At 39.2% G+C, this 19,649-nt stretch overlaps 2 protein-coding genes across 4 annotated transcripts; one reads left to right on the top strand and one right to left on the bottom strand.

Annotated features, from left to right (window-relative positions):
* Window positions 1-5,105: 5,105 nt before the first annotated feature.
* spns3 (SPNS lysolipid transporter 3, sphingosine-1-phosphate (putative)) lies at window positions 5,106-16,491 on the bottom strand. Of its 3 annotated transcripts, XM_078787598.1 has the most exons (14): window positions 16,476-16,491; window positions 12,814-12,876; window positions 12,277-12,551; window positions 12,145-12,210; window positions 11,560-11,696; window positions 11,081-11,232; window positions 10,211-10,277; window positions 9,985-10,127; window positions 9,758-9,910; window positions 9,491-9,680; window positions 8,167-8,232; window positions 7,990-8,088; window positions 7,734-7,905; window positions 5,106-5,541 (listed from the first exon to the last, which is right to left on the bottom strand). In XM_078787598.1, exons 3-14 carry the CDS (start codon window positions 12,500-12,502, stop codon window positions 5,381-5,383), a joined length of 1,632 nt encoding a protein of 543 aa, XP_078643724.1. In that variant the 5' UTR covers window positions 12,503-12,551; window positions 12,814-12,876; window positions 16,476-16,491; the 3' UTR covers window positions 5,106-5,380. The 3 variants fall into 3 exon arrangements, with proteins under 3 accessions (XP_078643724.1, XP_078643725.1, XP_057943670.2); XM_078787599.1 differs by lacking the exons at window positions 5,106-5,541; window positions 16,476-16,491 and adding an exon at window positions 7,366-7,465 and having other exon boundaries at window positions 12,814-13,041; XM_058087687.2 differs by lacking the exons at window positions 5,106-5,541; window positions 16,476-16,491 and adding an exon at window positions 7,366-7,468 and having other exon boundaries at window positions 12,814-13,039.
* ube2g1a (ubiquitin-conjugating enzyme E2G 1a (UBC7 homolog, yeast)) lies at window positions 15,847-19,340 on the top strand. The gene is made up of 6 exons (XM_058087692.2): window positions 15,847-16,051; window positions 16,948-17,050; window positions 17,194-17,291; window positions 18,131-18,309; window positions 18,392-18,511; window positions 18,908-19,340. The coding sequence occupies exons 1-5, from the start codon at window positions 16,006-16,008 to the stop codon at window positions 18,476-18,478; spliced, it is 513 nt and encodes a 170-aa protein (XP_057943675.1). The 5' UTR covers window positions 15,847-16,005; the 3' UTR covers window positions 18,479-18,511; window positions 18,908-19,340.
* The last annotated feature ends 309 nt before the right edge of the window (window positions 19,341-19,649 follow it).

Genomic DNA, 19,649 nt, shown 5'->3' with positions numbered 1-19,649 from the left:
ATTTTGACTTTATTCCCATAATATTTTGACTTTATTCCCACAATATTTAGACTTAATTCCCACAATATTTAGACTTTATTGCCATAATATTTTGACTTTATTGCCACAATATTTAGACGTTATTGCCATAATATTTACACTTTATTGTCATTGTATTTAGACTTTATTCCCATAATATTTAGACTTTATTTCTACAATATTTAGACTTTATTGCCACAATATTTAGACGTTATTGCCATAATATTTAGACTTTATTGCCATAATATGGAGACTTTATTCCCATAAATATTTAATCTTTATTCCCACAATATTTAGACTTTATTTCCACAATACTTAGACTTTATTCTCATAATATTTAGAATTTATTCCCCCAAATATTTAGATTTTATTCCCATCATATTTAGACTTTATTGCCACAATATTTACATTTTATTCCCACAATATTTAGACTTTATTCTCATAATATTTAGAATTTATTCCCCCAAATATTTAGATTTTATTCCCATAATATTTATACTTTATTCCCACAATATTTAGACTTTATTCCCATAATATTTAGACTTTATTCCCATAATATTGAAACTTTACGCCATTAAATGTCATTACTTTTCATATTCATAAAACTACATATTCTCATTATTAGCATTTCACTTATTTCTCTTAGTATTGTGACTTTATTCTTGTAAAAATGACTCCTGTTGTGTTTTTTTTTATGTTATTTTTATTGTAAGAATGCCTTTTTAGAGGGTGTGGTAGTCCAATAAAAAAACAGCCACGGGGCCCCAAGTGCCCCCCCCCCTCCCCATGAAATCTCTGCAATAAGAGGATGACTGGAGATGGCTCATTGTATCCTAGCCAATACTAAAAGTATGTTAAAAAATAAAATATCAACAATAAAATGTATGAAAAATGAGCATTAAACATCAGAAATACGTACACAAAGTACACAAAGTATTCAGGTATTCACTTGGAGTTTTTTACGTTGAGCCCTGAGATGAGAGCAAACAATAGTATTTCCAAATACAGTAATCACACAACCTTTGTTTTCCTTTGTCGCTCCAATGAGTCGTGTTTACGTCCACTTTAATGCACACATTTCCCCTTCCTGGACTCATGGAACATTCTTCACACCAAACGTCCTGGTTTCCGCGGGTACACAATGTACGCCGAACAACTGGAAGGAGAGAATGGACATGGACGTACCTCGCCCGCTCATAAAACATACACAATTTCCAACACTGTAGGAAATGACCCACGGTGGCCATTCGCTGTGGGGGGGGGAGCTAATGAAGCGTCTAGCTGGACCTGCTCCTAAACACGTTTTAAGACCTGATCCACCAGAAGATGGGAACATGTCCTCGAAGGGATCAGCGTTGACAGTTTTACAAACATATTTCATTTCATGGGTTTTTTTTACTCGCTTTTTGCTAATAATTTTGTACTTTATACTAATGAATCAATCTGCTCTGTTTTATGGTTGACTACTTATTATTACTTCAAAAATACCTGTTTACGCATTATTAGAGCTCTCTGGACATGAAATAACACCCCTATAGTCAACTTTAAATAATATATTACACAATATATTATTATTACAATATATATTTATATGCATATACATATATATACATATATAAGAAGATGCATTCAAAGACATTATATATATATATGTTTGTATTGTTGTTTTTAGCCAATTTTATGCTAACAAAATGCTTAATTTAGTTTAATTATGTGAAATATGCATATATTTATATGCATATACATATATATACATATATATAAGAAGATGCTTTCAAAGACATTATATATATATGTATGTATATGCATATAAATATATGCATATTTCACATAATTAAACTAAATTAAGCATTTTGTTAGCATAAAATTGGCTAAAAACAACAATACAAACATATATATATATATAATGTCTTTGAATGCATCTTCTTATATATATGTATATATATGTATATGCATATAAATATATGCATATTTCACATAATTAAACTAAATTAAGCATTTTGTTAGCATAAAATTGGCTAAAAAACAACAATACAAACACGTCTCGAAGAAGATGCATTCAAAGACATTTTATCAACATGTAGTACTCTACAGCGGTCACTAGGTGTCAGTAATGTTACATTGATGAGACCATGTAAAAGAAGGGAACACAACAGGGAACTCTTCCAATACTAACATGTGTGAGTCTATATTATGTCTTATGTGTTGTATTTACTATTATTATGTTTACTATATTGTGTAATATATTCCTTAAAGTTGACTATAGGGGTGTTATTTCATGTCCAGAGAGCTCTAATAATGCATAAAACAGGTTTTCTGTGGTCTAATTATGAAAATCTTCCATTTGTAAATAAGGAATCATGCATTTATTCATTCATTTTCTACCGTGGGGGGTCGTGGGGGGTGCTGGAGCCTATCCCAGCACATATAGACAAACAACCATTCACACTCACATTCATACCTATGGACAATTTGGAGTCGCTAATTAACCTAGCATGTTTTTGGAATATGGGAGGAAACCGTAAACTCCACACAGAGATGGCCGAGGGTGGAATTGAACCCTGGTCTCTTAGCTGTGAGGTCTGCGCGCTAACCACTCGACAGCCCTCCAATACTAACATGTATGAGTCTATATTATGTCGTATATTTCGTATTTAGTATTATTATGTCTACTATGTTGTGTAATATATTCCTTAAAGTTGACTATAGGGGTGTTATTTCATGTCCAGAGAGCTCTAATAATGCGTAAAACAGGTTTTCGGTGGTCTAATTACAAAAATCTTCCATTTATAAATCAGGAACCGATAAATATCGGTTTACTACGCATATTGGTATCAGTATCGGCTGATATCGGTATGGGAAATTGAGAGTTGGACAATATCGGACAACTCTAATATTTATATATTGAAATAAATAATAATTTCCTCTGTCAAAGGAAATAGTATTATCGGACACTATTTATTATTATTATTTTCTACTATTATTTTTGTAATTAGACCACCGAAAACCTGTTATGCATTATTAGAGCTCTCTGGACATGAAATAACACCCCTATAGTCAACTTCAAAGAATATATGACACAATATAGTAGACATACGACATATAAGACAATACTATATCGGACCCCCCCCCCCCCCCGCCTGACTGAAACCTTTTGAACATTTCAAGTTCCAGGTGTGTCCCACACAAAATAAACATCACCACAGTGGACTTTGGGAGCAGCTGACGTCTTGTGGCGTTGACCACCTGACTTCGTTTTTTAGAGCCGGTGCCGTCTGGCCTTCGATCGGACTTGAGGTGTCTGTTCTACCATTTTGACATTTCCGCAAACCCCCTCCCCCCCTTGACCTCCGTGTTGTCTGTTCCGGAGCAACTGCTCTCCTCCTGCCATGACTCCTCACTGAAGTGGAGCAGCTGAGCAATGACCGGATCTGTGCCGCTGTGCGTACGATGAAGCAGGAGCAGCAGGCCGAGGGACAGCGGCGACTACATTTAATATTCAAGGGCAAAGACGGCATATTTTATTAGCTATTTTCATTATTTATTCCGCAGATGGGTCTCCTTGGTCCCGGGTCACTCGTCTCGGTTGCGGCGACTTAACAGTCTGCTGTGATATCATCATCTTACACGTCCTGGCGCTGAATAATTCCCCTCGGCTTCAATTCTTAATGCAGCTAAAGTAAACGTACATTCAGGTCTGCTTAAACGGACACAATGGGAGCCGCTACACAACACAAGTCCACATGAGCCGCCAGACCAGATCTGCGTGGTGCTGCGGCTCGTATTTATAGTCTTCATGGGGCTTTGTAATTACCACCTTGCATTCGCTCCATCCCGGCGGCCAGCAGGATTCTGGAACAGGAATGCTAAATACATAGAGGCGGACGGCATTGGGCCATTGTAGCGCCAACCGCACAGTTGGATGAGTGTCGCTTACGGTCCGCACCGTGACTGCGACTCGTTTGTGCGACTTTCCGATGAGCTTAAGGTATTTGATGAACAGATATAAAAAGCTGGGCTGCACGGTGGATGAGTGGTTAGCGCGCAGACCTCTCAGCTAGGAGACCCGTGTTCAATTCCACCATCGGACTTCTCTGTTTGCATGTTCTCCCCGTGCATGCGAAAAAAAATCTGATACCAACGTTGACCGATATCACATTTTTATGTTTTTATGGGTACCAATAAGTATCTGCAATAATAATTATATATAATATGTAATAATTATTATAATAATAATTATTATTATTCTCATTATTATATAATATAATATACATTTTTATGTTGAAATTGGGCCAATTTTTATGGGTACCGATAATTATCGGCAATAATAATTATATATAATATATAATAATAATTATTATTATTTTTATCATTATTATATAATGATAATAATTATTAGCATTCAATAATAATAATCATTATTATCATTATTATATCATTATAATAATTATTATTATTCTTATTATTATATAATGATAATAATAACTCTTATTATTGTTATAATTATTGTTATTATTATTATCAGGCATCCCGAGTTATTACTGGATGAGATTATTTATTCCCATAAAATTGTGACTTTTTTCTCAATATTTTGACTTTATTGTCATGAAAATGGCTGCACGGCGGAAGAGTGGTTATCGCGCAGACCTCACAGCTAGGAGACCTGTGTTCAATTCCACCATCGGCCATCTCTGTGTGGAGTTTGCATGTTCTCCCCGTGCACGCGTGGGTTTTCTCCGGGTACTCCGGTTTCCTCCCACATTCCAAAAACATGCTAGGTTAATTAGCGACTCCAAATTGTCCATAGGTATGAATGTGAGTGTGAATGGTTGTTTGTCTATATGTGCCCTGTGATTGGCTGGCTCGCCCGAGAATGTTATTTTGTCATCCAAAATGTCATTTTATTTCATCTACACGTATGAACACGGTGCTTATAACATGACTGCCTTCCAAGCTGCTTCATGACTAAAACGCTCCCCATCCTTGAGTAAACACTGACCGCATCCGCCCCCCCCCCATTGATCGACCCCTGACAATTTATTATCCATTGTGACAGTTTTCCTGTGCAGCCAGGGTGGACAGGGGAAACGGAGAGGTATGCAGATAAAGTAGTCAGAAACATGGCACACAATAGCCATTGTCTTTTAATTGCAGGTCGGACTGTTACCCCAAGAATGTTTTCCACATACCTTTCAGGGGGGGGGGGGGGTGGGGGGTGTGAGCGTGTTTGCTTGCACATGCGTGTCTGTCTGTCGGCTCTGTTTCCTCAGCATGGTGAGTAATAACTTCTCCAAAATGACAAGTTCAAGGCCGGACGGCTCGGAGAGAAAAGGAAAAAACAGCAAATTCCATAATGAAACTTCTAACAATGCCTTGGCATCCACACGCTGTGGCTGGTGTGGAAGTGTTTTGTGTTTTGTGTGTTGAACTCGTCCACTCCATCGGGGCAGACCTGGACGATGAAACGCCGCATTCTTCCTCTGCAGCTGGGGTGTCCAAACCTTCCCCACAGAAGGCCACGTACTGAAATAGAAAAGGATACACGGACCACTTTGATATTTTAAGAGGTTATATATATTTCCAGTTTTAAAACATCCGACATCACATTTAAATATGCTTTCATTTATGTTATTTACATATTTTATTATTATTTATTTTATTATTATATTATATTATATTATATTATATTATATTATATTATATTATATTATATTATATTATATTATATTATATTATATTATATTATATTACATTGTATTATGACATTATTTTATTATTTATTATTTATTATTTATTATTTATTATTTATTATTTATTATTTATTATTTATTATTTATTATTTATTATTTATTATTTATTTCAATTGTATTGTATTGTAATATTAGATTAGATTAGATTGGATTAGATTCGATTTATTATTATTTATTTATTATTATGTATTTATTATTATTTATTTATTATTATTTATTTATTATTATTTATATTATTTTATTTTATTTATTTAATGTATTAATTTCAATTATTTGTGCAATTTACTGTTTACGCTGTACATTGTTGTTCATATTTGGTGTCATCTATTTATTCTCCACATTATTATTACTGTCATTATCATTATTATTATTATTATTATTATTATTATTATCATCTATCCATCTATCCATCTATCCATCTATCCATCTATCCATCTATCCATCCATCCATCTAGTGGCATCTCATTGTCAACAATAATGCAGCAGCACCCCCTGGTGGACACTTTAAGAGCAGACTTTGGATGCTTCGTGTTAAAAGGCAGATATGCCTGCGATTGGATGGCGACCAGTCCCGCCCGAGGTCAGCTGGGGTAGGCTCCAGCATACCCACCCAACCCTAATGTGTATAGAAAATGTATGTATGGAAGGCAGATATGCATAAACCCATAATCATAATCATTTGGAGCAACAATGAATTCCACCATAGATATGTATCATCTGGTCTTCATTGGGGGGGCTGGGGGGGGTCCCTGCTGCTGCTGCTGCCTCTTCTGTATAGATGGAGATTATTTCTTGGTGTTCAGCATTTTTAAGGATGAGGGTTCCGGAACATTTGATGGGTGTCAGCGGAAATTCCGGAGTGTCATTTAGATAAGAAAATGTGATGACGGTGCAGAAATGAAAGGAGTGCGATATTATCACGGAACGTCGCTGGGATTGAAAGCCGGTAGGTACGCTTTCTCGGAACGTCCAGGCCATTTTGAAGCTAATTTCGCACTGAACAGGAAGTCCCCCTGTGCACCATTTTTGCAGTGTACAGTTACCCAATGATCATTAATTTTCTACCGCTTATCCTCACGAGGGCCACGGGCGTGCTGGAGCCTATCCCAGCTGTCTTCGGGCGAGAGGCGGGGTACACCTTGAAAATGATTCCTTATTTATGAATGATAGAGCATAGGAAATCTGTTTCTGACCATCTAAATATGGCTTTTGACATTATTAGAGCCCTCTAGACATGAACTAGCACCCCTATAGTCACCTTTACACTTGTATTACCCAATATAGTAGACATAAAAAAATAAAATAAGCCATCTTAGACATAACTAAGACATGTCGCATGTTCCTATAAATCTGCCCACGAGGGTAGCAGTGCGGCGGGCGGACAGGAAGTGAGGTCAGAGTTGAGATCTAGCTTGCGTGGGTTACTGCAGCAACAGTAGCCTATGTTTTTATTTGGGATGTCTGTTTCTGATTATTCGAAGCTGCAATAAAAGCCTGGATCGGGTCTGGTGCTTGTGTGTCTCACCCAACATTAGAGTGTGTGTGTGTAAAAAGAGCTGCTTCTTGTCAGCAATCAACACCAATACCATACATTCCCTTCAATTAAAAAATACATTTAATGCCGAGCTGCTGTTACATATTTTGCGCATTGTTCGGTTCCACAGTGGGCTCGGGTGCGGGACCTTGCAGGGGGGGATCTACTGGGAAAAGACAAGAAATAAAACAAATATATAAACACAAGCCAGTAAAACTGCCCTGTCGGGACATCGTCCTCACACACTAAACAATGAAATTGATGGGAATGCTATCAATGCAGACTGACAATGTCGGCTTTATCTGCCTAAGCCAATCCCAGGCTTGAGCATGTAACTGAAGAACTCCACCAGGGCGGGCGTTATCATGCTGTCAGTGGAATAAAAAGCTACCCTTCAGCCATCCCTCCAATCAGGAATACACAATACTTACCTTCTCCCAACTGCATAGCTGCCCTTCGGTCGTTGTTGATGTAAAGAGCCGTCATGAGGAAGAAAATTCCCCCAAGGATCCCAACAAAAGGGCACAACAGGAAGCTGTACTGTAAACTCGGGAAGCTCCAGTCGGTGGATGCCGGCTTGGATCTGTGTATGGCGTCAGAAATCTGCCGGTACAAGTTTGAAGATAACGTTAGTGCACGGCGGGCACCGGTTAGCACACAGGAAATACATTTATTTCATCTTCTCACCGTTCCTATCAGATAAGGACTCCCGGCGTCCCCGAGAAGGTGGCAGACTGTGATCTGCAGAGCCTCGCCTGTGGCCCTTTTGGTCGGGACGACAACGTACTAAAGGCAAAGAAATGATAACGCCTGACTTCATATTTATCATACAGAACTATATCTAGCTTGAGCTGTCAATCTTACCAGAAGCATATCAGCCAGGGGGGACCAGTTCAGTGATAACAGTACTTCAGCGATGAAAATGAAGACCTGGAATGCAGTATTGATGACAGGGGTGTCACTAGGTTATGAGGACAGGGGGTCTTAGCCCCCTGGAGATGCACAGGATATGAATGAATGTAGTAGACATTCAAAAAAAATCTAAAAAACAAATAATACCGGGATATAACTTCCCCACTTTTGGACAGATTTAGTAGAGATACTTAATTGTTTTAGCCTGAGCTTTTTTGTCCAAAAAAAAATCTATAATAGTTTTTAAAAATCAATAAAAATATTTATTTTATTTTATTTTATTTTATTTTATTTTATTTTATTTTATTTTATTTTATTTTATTTTATTTTATTTTATTTTATTTTATTTTATTTTATTTTATTTTATTTTATTTTATTCAGTAGTAGTTGTAGGCTAGTATTAGCCTGCTTTTGCCCTATTATATGAAATTTGTCAGAGATTTTCTTTTGGGTAAAAAAAATCTATAAAAAATAATTTTTAATCCATAAAAAAATATCAAATTATTTAGGAGGGCTTAAGAACATTTTAGGCCATTTTTTAAAAATAGGCCTAATAACACCACTGGTTGTAATAATAACAAAATAAAATGTTTTCCCACATTGCATGCCGATGCAAGCAAAAAAAAGGCTTGAATGCTCAGAAAAAAAAAATTAAATCAATAAAAAATCAATACAAATATCAAATTATTTAGGGAGGCTTAAGAACATTTTAGGCCATTTTTAAAAAATAGGCCTAATGACGCCACTGGGTGTAATAATAAGAAAATAAATTGTTTTCCTGCATTGTTTGCATGCCGCTGCAAGCAAAAAAAAAGGCTTAAATGCGAGATTTTTTTTGTAAAAAAAAAATCAATAAAATATTTTTAAAAATCAATAAAAAATATAAAATTATTTAGGGGGGGCTTAAGAACATTATAGGAGGACTGGAGCCCCCCCCCAAAATAGGCCTAATGACGCCACTGATGGATGATATAAGTCAGTAAACATGAGATTAAATCAGTGGTTCTGTGGAATTTCCAAGGCTCCACTGTATATACATAATGACCTTTACTCTACTTTACTCTTTAAAAATGAGCGGTGGGCCATAAATGTCCCCCAGACCACACTTTGAACACCCTTGCTCATGCCACACTCTGCAACCAACCCTAACTCTCATCGACTATTTCGCCTGTTAGCCTCCTTGGTCAAAATGGGGGATAAAGGGGGAGTGTAATTCATCGATGTGTTACGCCGCTACATTTTATTGCAAATGTTGATCTGAAATCAACATACTTACATAGGTGGCTGGAATGTTGGCCGTTGCCACGAAGATGCTGATGAAGAGGCAGGGAACGGATCCCAGCATTCCTCCAGCACAGATGAGCGGATCTGCGTTGGGCACCTTGTTCTTCAACCATCTGGACAGGCCAGTGCCGAGACAGACTCCGAGAATGCCCGAGACCACCGTGACGGCGCCGAAGATAAAACTGTACTGGGTGCGGAGTCGGAGAGCAATGTCAAAAAAGTCCGCAGGTAAGAAGCAGAGCAATGATGTACACGGCACCTGTCCGTGGAGTTGCACGCCGCCGTGGAACACGGGGACACGAGTCCCTGAGACACCCGAGCCCTGAACAGAAAGGTGGGCATCCAGAAAGCCAGGGCTCCGGTGAGGAAGGCCATTGCTGTGACACCCAGAGATGACCACACGTAACTTTTACTGGGATGACAGAAAAACAGCTCACGTACAAATCACACACACTTCATGTCACAGCTTCGGGTTCGATGCCGTACTTTTTCAGAAGATACTTGACGTCCTCCAGGTAAGAGCTCTGCTCATGAACGCCATGGCCGTTGTTTTCCGCAGCACCTCTGGATGGGTTCGGGCATAAGAGCACCAGTAAAATAAGCCCAACGAGACCCAAAATGGGTGTGAGCTGTCAACACAACACATGCAAAGCAATCAATCACTGCTGGTGGTTTGTTCACGTTTTCCAATTCATTAATTATGGCTTCTCACCCTCAGAGACCAGTGCCAGTCTCCAGTGAGGCTGGCTATCGATGAGCCTGCGATGTAGCCCAGCCCGCTAAAAACACACAGGAACGGCATTTTAGGAGGATTAGTACACTGTCTTGATAGTGTTCACCAGGGGCGTCACGAGGTTCTGAGGACGGGGGGGGGGGCTTAGCCCCCTGGAGATGCACCGGTGCATGATGAATCATATGAATGAATGTAGTAGATACTAAAAAAAAAATCCCAAAAACAAATAAGGAACAAGAACCAGGATGTTTTTTTTTTAAAAAAATCAATAATTTTTTTTAATCAATAAAAAAATAGAAAATAATTGTATTATATTTTTATTTATATATATATATTTTATTTTATTTTATTTTAGACTATATATTATACTATATATTATACTATATATTATACTATATATTATACTATTTTAGGGGAGTGGAGCCCCCCTAAAATAGGCCTAAAATCCACAAAGAAATTTTAAATCAATAAAAAAATACAAATTTATTTCATTATATTATTATATTTATTTTATTTTATTTTATTTTATTTTATTTTATTATTATTATATTATTATTTATTTATAGGGGGGTGGACTATTTTAGGGGCCTAATGACGCCACAGATTGTTGATATAAGTCAGTATATAAGTCAGTAAACATGACATTAAATCAGTGGTTCTTTTTTACTTTTACTCTATTTTAAAAATGAGCGGTGGGCCATAAATGTCCCCCAGACCACACTTTGGACACCCCTGCTCATGCCGCACTCATCGACTATTTCGCCTGTTAGCCTCCTTTGTCAAAATGGAGGATATAGGTCCTAAATAGTCCTAATGACGCCACTGGTGTTCACATTGGAAGACCATAACCTTCCAACCGGGATGAAGATGTAGAAAGCCGAGATCATGATGGTCCGTTGTGTCCCAGTGAAAAGGTCCCCGATGATGGTGGGGGCGATAGTGGAATAGCTGGCCTCTCCTATCCCCACAAGGCCCCGTAACAGCACCAGAAGCCAAAAATACTTGAGCAATAGATAGATATGGAAATGTTAAAATGCATCATTTTTACACATACGGTAAATACAAACAGCACCAAAAGTAAAACAGTAGCCTTCCCAACGCCCCCCCGGACCCCATCCTGACTCTGAACCACCCCACCCAGATCACAGTAATAAAGGATAAAACATGCATAGCTTAACTACCACAAAAATGTGAGCTTTTTGTGTGCTTGCAAAGCAACGTGGTACAATTATGTATTCGTATGTTTTTCCAAAACAACTTCCCTTTTGGCCAGTAAACACACGGGGACAGGAAGGAATCCAGTTTGACATCACGACCGTTTCACATACCGACTCGGTGACAAAAGAGCTGGCGGTTGCAGTCACAAGCCACACACTCAAACCGCCGGCCATGATGTATATCCGGTTGTAGCGGTCGCCAAGGTAACCAAAGAGCGGGGCCGCCACTAGGAAGCTGCAGATAAAAACTGTGAGCGCTTTAGTATCATATGTGACCCACGGAGTCCATCTTTTACGAGAACAACAGCCATTTTGAACCTTGATAGTCGTTATTGACGTGCATTACGAGGCTTGTTTGGTGCAGTACAGTCATTATTTGTTGTTATTAATTGGCAGAATCCTTTTTCATAATCGCAATGCAGCATAAAAAACCCGTTTGTCACCTTTGAAATGTTAGCATTATTAGAGCCCTCTAGACATGAAATAACACCCCTATAGTCATATTTAGGGGATTTTTTTTGTCGTTTTCAACCAAATTCATGCAATAATTCTGATCCTTTTAGTGGATTCGGGCGAAGAAACTGATGCAACAGCAAACTGTATGTTCTGCAATTGAATTGCAGCACTTGTTGCGTCATTCCGTGTGAGGCAATGTAGGGTGTAGAACTTTCGAAATGAGCGAGCGTATCTTCTTACCTGTCTGCAGAAGTCCTGCTATACTGTCGCTGATGTCAAAGAAGGTCTGAATGTTTAGCAGAACGCCTACGGACGATAAGAGCCGGCTGTTTGTAACGCCGTCCAACGCGGTAACGAGCGGTGTGCACAAACCTGCTATTGTGTATCGTTCCATGTAGTTGAGTAAATTGATGTAGCAGAGCACGGCCACTGCGACATAGGCGCGTCTGTGCGACGGGGAAGGTCTCTGGTCCAGTTTGGGTGTGAGTGAAGAAAGGCTGTTCACAAAGGAACCATAGTGCAGGCCGGAGCTGGAACCCAGACTCCTTCGAGGTAGCCGCCCACCCTGCGGGGACGGAGAGGATCCTTTCGGTTCCATGGTGAGCAAGATCACTCTTCACCTGGACTGGAAGGGGTGGGAGCGTAACCTAGTTTCAGGAAAATCGAAAACATGTCTTATGAAACGTGTTTAGCTACTAAATATTAATAGGACATTGACAAGTTTAGCATTTCAGGTTTTGCTAATTCTAACAGCTTCAGGGGGAATCACATGGCCTTGTATTCCTATTCAACATTTATTATAAGCTAATGCGCTACTTATTCTAAAGGTCTGCAACCTCACATGACAACAATAATGGAAAATACGCTCTCTAAAAAATCAACCTTTCAATTTCAAGTAATCTGACATACTTGCTGACGATCCAGCTCATTCCAAAAGTGATGGTCGTCAGATGGCAGTGGATCCGTGCGTCTCTGCGGGCGGGAGGAAGCCAAATGAAGCTTGAGCTCTCAAATTGGGTTACCAATGGGAGGGACAGCCCATTTTGGGATGGTCGAAGGCTTTCACTCGGCTCTTCACTGTCTCGCAACACCGTAAACAGTCCATCTGTCGCTCTCGCCTCTTTCGTTCTCCCCGTACCGTACGAGACAAGAGGAAGGAAGTGAAGCGAAAAAAAACTTTTACTTTTATCAAACACGACGAGACACATTTTCTTCTGCTGTCCTCGGACTTAGTCGACATGTAGTCGGTGCTTTTTTTCTGCAGAAAACACATTGATAAATGAATTTCCGCAATATAGGATTCGGTGTTAATAAATGGAATAATTTTGTTTGAGACAGTGTTTGGCCGTGTGAGACAGTGTACAAACATAGATACATATTTAGGGCAAATAATTGTTTTTAACCTACTGGTACCAATCTGGGGCGTACAAAAACCGAGGCTCCAGTGTACCTGGGAGGAGATTTTAGTTGAGTGCCGTGAAAATAAACAAAATTTCACAATTTCCACTGCATTTCAGCCCTGCCACAAAAGGACCAGCTGACATGTAAGTGATTTGCTGGTTAACAAAGGTGAGAGTGTTGACAAGGACAGAGGCTGAAAGTGACTCGGCCATTCTGGTTGAATGAGAATAACAGTAGTTACAGCATAGAAAAACTGTTTATGACTTTGTAAATATGGTATTTAACACTATTAGAAGCACTGCACTAAGTAACTACAGGTACTGTACTGTTGTTGCTCACCTACCATGTTTATTCGTATGTCTGAGTATTTTTTTTTCTGCAGAAAGTCAGTGTTTTGCAAGTCTCAAGTCTCAAGTAAAGACACCCAAGTCCAAGTCAAGTCTCAAGTCAGGTCTCAAGTCAAGTCTCAAGTCAAGTCTCAAGTCAAGTCTCAAGTCAAGTCTCAAGTCAAGTCTCAAGTCAAGTCTCAAGTCAAGTCTCAAGTCAAGTCAAGACAGGTTGAGTCATGTCCAAAGTCTTTGTTTTGAAATTTTCGAGTCCTTACAACTCATAATGTTCACCATATAAACCACCATGATCCTGTAATTTGCGGATTAAATTCTCCTCGGGAGCTTGCTGACACATCCCGATGTCAATCACTGCCACTCTCCAACAGGTTGACGCCCATGTTGATTGTTCTTAAACCCGATTTTCAGCAGATGCATTCAATGAGGCAGATTCTGTGGGGGAATGTGATGCCTTGCTGGAAATGACATAATAAGAGTCACGTGGGTTGAATACTTTGAATGGGGACACGACAGGAAGTCCCTATTGACGAGTAATTGACAACAGACAAAATCTAATGAATCGGTGAAGTTCCTCAGTGGAAGACAGCCCAACGTCTGACACTTTAAACATGTTTAATAAGTCTGTGAGGCTTATTTAGGTATTAAACTTGATGAATTGACGCAGCGCCACTGCTTGACCTGCATCTTAGTAGCCGTTGTTTAATTCCTAGCACCTACCCCTGCAGCGCTGATAATGCAAGTGTTTGTTTTTTCAGTATACTTGTTTTCAAGTTGAAAACGCATATGAAAGACATGCCTCTCCCAAGAAAATAAGCAAATTGGAGTTCAAAAAACAAAACCCAGAGGCAATGTAGCTTGTGCAGTGACTACTGTAATAATAATCATGGTGAGACCCATAATATGTGTATTGTATTGCGCAAAGACCGTCATTCTTGTCACCATTCTTGTTATTATGTAACTGAAAATTACTTTATTGGTGGCCTACATTTTAAAGAGTGACCGTTGGACCTGACAGCTGACTGTCAGCATCGTCATATGACCAACCAGCTCAGCGCATTTTAAAGATTAAAACCAGAAACGACGAGTTGACCACTATTGCTCAACATAAAAATTCAATTTTAACCTCTGCTTTATCATACTCTTTGCTTGACATATGGATGTAAGGCCAAAAAACATGCAAAAAATAACTTTTTTTCTTCATACTTTACTATTATCACTTCTCAACGCAATGTATTTAGTTAATTCATTACGGGGGAATTTCAAATGTCATTTATAGTAATCTTATTTTATTTTTATTTATACATGATATAGTCGTCAAATGTTATGACGTCACATCCGTTGTGTTTACTATGAATATCACTGAAGTTGTAACACCACTTCTACTGCCTAATAAAGGGTACGGAAGCTTGTTTCCGCCACTGGGAAAAAAATATCCCAACTGTAAATCGGAATTACGAGATAAAAAGTCGAAATTACGAGACAAAAAGTCGAAATTACGAGATAGAGAGTCGAAATTACGAGATAAAAAGTCGACATTTTGAAATTATGAGATACCAACTGCGCATGTGCTGCAGGTGCAGTCTTTTTCACAGTCGTCTTCGTAACTTGGCAAAATGGCTGTTCTGAAAACAGTTGTGAATATCCCTTTTATTATTTCGATGCCTCAATTTTCTTTCCAATATGCGTTTGCTGATTACAATTCCATGTGAATTCACCAGCAAATGAAGTATTTCATCACTTGTAAAGCCACACTTAAAGTACTCCTCAATGTACTCACAATCCATGTCTGAACAGGAGAGAAAAGAGCTATCTCATTATTTCGACTCTTTATCTAATTTTTATGACTTTTTAGCTCATAATTTCGACTTTCTTATCTCAAAATATCGACTTTTTTATCTCGTTATTTCGACTTTCTATCTCAGAATTTCGACTTTCTATCTCAGAATTTCGACTTTTTAGCTAATTACTTCGACTTACCATTGGGATATTTTTTTCAGTGGCGGAAACAGGCTTCCATAAAAGGGATAAATTATAAAAACAGTAAATAAAGTTTCACTCACACCTATATAAGCCACATTAATTTCAAGTTGAAGTACTTTGTCACTAGATGGCAGCAACGCACACTACATCATCTGCCAGGAAACCAACGAAGAAGGGCTCCACCACTGGAGGGAGATCTGCAGCAAACGCCGGAGAAGAAGACGAATGCGACGACGAAGAAGAAGAACAAGAAGGATGTCGAGAATGCTAAACGGAAAATAGAGGAGACGGCGGATTGAACAGTAAACGAGACTACAACGCTGTTACCTCTGCATATTACTGTCCACAATAGCTGCGTTACATTGGCTAAAGCATGACAGAGCCTCAATCAGCGCTGTTACTCAGGAGACAGCTCGCAGGTAACTGAACATTCGGCGTTAGCCGACGCTAGCTAGGAACATGTAGCCGTTACTCTGTCAACGGCGGGTTTCCCTACAGTAACGCGAATGCCCCCACACATAAACTAGGTTACGGTTTTCGATGCGACTGCTGTCGGGCACAGTCCTCCCCTGGCACCGTAGCGTCCCACGACGATGCTGCAATGATGCTCCTAAGTTGGACGCTGTCAGAAGTCCCAGCTACTATTTAAGGGGAGCTAGCCGTCATCAGCGTTAGCATCGCTACTGTTTACATACGCTTCATCGGACCTACTGTGAGATTAAATGACTTTTTCCGCGATATTACTTGCCAGATATGTCACTGCAGGTAATGTCCTGTTAAAACCCTGCCGTACAGGACCCGGTTTCTCTTCAAATCAGCGTTTGATAAGTTGGCTAACGTTACCTGCTGTCACTGCACTTGGCTTCCATCCGCCAGACTACCACAAGCTAATGTTGATTTGACCTCCCCCCCCTCCTCCGTACTACTGACTACCCCTGCTTTTGTTGACCCTCCCTCGCTGTCTAAATCCATCAAATGACCAGACAGAGTTTAAAGTATCAGGGGTCTGTTTGTGTAAAACTGGGCCACTTTCAGACCACAGTTCTTTTATAAGGGTTGTCTAGGGTGAGCTAGCAACAAGTATGCTCTCAACAAAGGCTGTTTTTAACCAGGTTTTTGTTTTAAAAATACATTTGACACAGGGTTTCCACCAAAGTATCACTAATTTGGCATCTCCTTTAAACTAATGTACATTGACAGTTAACCCAATACAAAGTGGAACAATCCCCCGCCCTGTAGACTTTGCGTTTTTGTGTTCCTCATGCTTTCAACCAGCCGCTGTATGATCTGACTTGGCATTTCTTTGTACCTCCAGAGCTGAATAAAAACCCAGTAGAGGGATTCTCCGCAGGCCTGATTGAGGATAATGATCTGTACAGATGGGAAGTACTAATCATCGGCCCGCCAGACACGCTTTAGTAAGTATTCCATTGATAATGCTGCACGATTCAGTATTGCATTGTTTTCTGAGCAGACTCTTGTCACTGCTGTCTGCTGCTTTCAATGTGTTTGGAAATGTTAATAGTAATATTTCTATTTGGCCCTTTTTTAATGTTCGCAGTGAAGGTGGTGTGTTTAAAGCTCATCTGACATTTCCCAAAGACTACCCTCTCAGGCCACCTAAAATGAAATTTATCACAGATATTTGGCATCCTAATGGTAGGTACAGACAGGAGATTCACATTGTGTTTTGCAAAAAGTACATATGGCTGGAAGATGAACAAGGTTTACGTCCTGTTTCACTGTTGAAATATGTGGCTCTACAACTCCAAACACCAACACGCAGAACACGTATTCATTCGAAGTGGATATAGAAAGTACGCCTATAAAATGGGGTGGGGGGCAAAACACATTTTAGGGGGCAAATGTACTAAAAGTGTGCACACCCTCAAAGAACACTTTTTCATTTAAGCATTGAATCTTTTTGGGGTGGGGTTTTAGGTCTGGGCTCTAGTCCGACCTGATGAACCGATAATACGCATTTGATGAAGACCAACTTTTATACTTCTGCTTGTCTCGAAAGCGTTTTTACCGCCTCAAAATGTAGACCCAGCCCAGTTTGGAAGGACGACCTCTTCTCCTCCTCTGATATATTTCTAACAGCACACAGAATCCATGACCCCTGTAGCCTTCATTAGCATTACATCATCTTTATCCTTAATGATCCCCCCAAAAGGGCAGTTTTCCTTAAAGGTGTGCACACTTATGTAGATTATGTTACATAAAAAAGTTGTATACTTCTGCCCCAACTTTTCTACTTGAATGAATTGTACAGGTTACATTGTGTTACATTTTCATGCTGTAGCCCCTATAATGACTTGCCATCTTTAAAAAAAATGTGCACAACTTGTATTAAAATATTGCCGAGCCGCACTCCTAGAGTGGAGATGCAACGTGAGAACAAAATAAGAAAAATGTGAATGGCTCCTCTAAATGGGAGCAGTTGTTATGACCTGAGTCGTTTCGTGCATTAAATATGTCCATCCTTTTTTTTGTAGTTGACAAGAATGGCGATGTATGTATTTCTATTTTACACGAACCCGGGGAAGACAAGTATGGCTATGAAAAACCCGAAGAGCGTTGGCTTCCCATCCATACAGTTGAAACTATCATGATTAGCGTTATCTCCATGCTGGCAGACCCAAATGGTGACTCGCCAGCCAATGTGGATGCAGCGGTAGGTTTGCTTCTTCGTCATCATTTCTTCCAACTCAATCATTTTGTAAAATGATTTCTTTTTTATTATTCTTTATCTGCAGAAAGAGTGGCGGGAGGACAGGCATGGAGCCTTTAAAAGAAAAGTTGCACGCTGTGTACGGAAAAGCCAAGAGACTGCATTTGAGTGATATTTAGCAAGAATCTAGAGTCATATTTTCAGGGTGAGTATATGAATATTTTGTTCTTATAAACACACTCCTGCCTGACTCATTCAATGCCAGCCTTGTCAAAAGACATCCCTCTCAGTCCGGCCATTTTAGATGATTTGGACTGATTATATTATGATATTGTGTTCTACTTCTAGCACATACCAAAAAAGTAGCTTTAGAAATCAGCAGAACATAGGTAGGGTTCAGCGAAATATCGGTTCTCAACAGAAAAAAGGATGAAAAACAGCTTTTTGTGAAAACATTCCGAGCATAACTTTCAATTTGACTGTTATTATTATTATTCAGGATTTTTTGTTGAAATCTCTCCCCCTTTTGTTCCTGTGCGGCGATGGCTCTGAGCGATCTGTCGCTAACAATGCATGATATCCGTCATGTGCTTTCCCGCAGGTCTCCAATTGAAAGTCAACACGGCGCTGTTTCCTGCACTCTTCCACCATATTGCCAGCCTCGTCCTCCTCTTATTTTGGCGGGATGACTACGACTGGCTCCTCTCAGCTGCAATAGAACATTATACCGTGACCACCACAGCTGACAGATCACCACCGAGCAAGTGCCAAGTGAAAAAAATGGAAAAACAAACAAACAAACAAAAAAACATTTTTGCAAGTCTATGAACTGCTTCAACATTCAGGAAGATATTGTAAAGACATGTACATAGCACAGACTGAACACGATAATATACAGTTCCGGTCAGAGGTTTACATACACTCATTATGGAAGTGAATGTCGCATACATTACGGGACCTTAATGATGGATTTGAACCAGGTTTTTTTCTAGGGTGGAACTATTATACAACAAATTTCGTCAATGTTTTTTTTTTTAAACAACAGGTTTTATTGAAATAATATTTTGTTAAATTAAATGTCCCTTAGCAAGTTTCACCTCAACCAGACACTTTTGGCTGGATATTTGACCACTCTTTGGTTGTTGACAATCTGCAGTGCAGAATTTGCCCCGAAAGACTTGTAGTTCCTTGAACTCACCATCAATGCCAAAGAGACACTACCTGCTGCAGTCGATCAGTAATCACTAAGGAAAAATGTGTATATATATATAAAAGCACCATTTTATTCTAAAGTATTTCGGTGACTATATGTATAGTCCCGTGATCACGGTTGACTGCGGCTG

Source organism: Doryrhamphus excisus, linkage group LG21 (genome assembly GCF_037039965.1).
Source record: "Doryrhamphus excisus strain RoL-2023G ecotype Guam linkage group LG21, RoL_Dexc_Guam_v1.1, whole genome shotgun sequence".
Lineage (NCBI taxonomy): Eukaryota > Metazoa > Chordata > Actinopteri > Syngnathiformes > Syngnathidae > Doryrhamphus > Doryrhamphus excisus.
This window is presented reverse-complemented; position numbering and strand designations above follow the sequence as displayed.

Bases quoted from the DNA above. Each gene is read 5' to 3' on its own strand.
- spns3 (XM_078787598.1), bottom strand. From the start codon at position 12,502: ATGGAACCGAAAGGATCCTCTCCGTCCCCGCAGGGTGGGCGGCTACCT. The intron at 10,278-11,080 runs GTTATGGTCTTC...GTGTGTTTTTAG, and splicing joins ATCTTCATCCCGGTTGGAAG to CGGGCTGGGCTACATCGCAG. The intron at 8,233-9,490 runs GTAAGTATGTTG...ACTGCATTCCAG, and splicing joins CCAACATTCCAGCCACCTAT to GTCTTCATTTTCATCGCTGA.
- ube2g1a (XM_058087692.2), top strand. From the start codon at position 16,006: ATGACAGAGCCTCAATCAGCGCTGTTACTCAGGAGACAGCTCGCAG. The intron at 16,052-16,947 runs GTAACTGAACAT...TTGTACCTCCAG, and splicing joins ACTCAGGAGACAGCTCGCAG to AGCTGAATAAAAACCCAGTA. The intron at 17,051-17,193 runs GTAAGTATTCCA...TAATGTTCGCAG, and splicing joins GGCCCGCCAGACACGCTTTA to TGAAGGTGGTGTGTTTAAAG.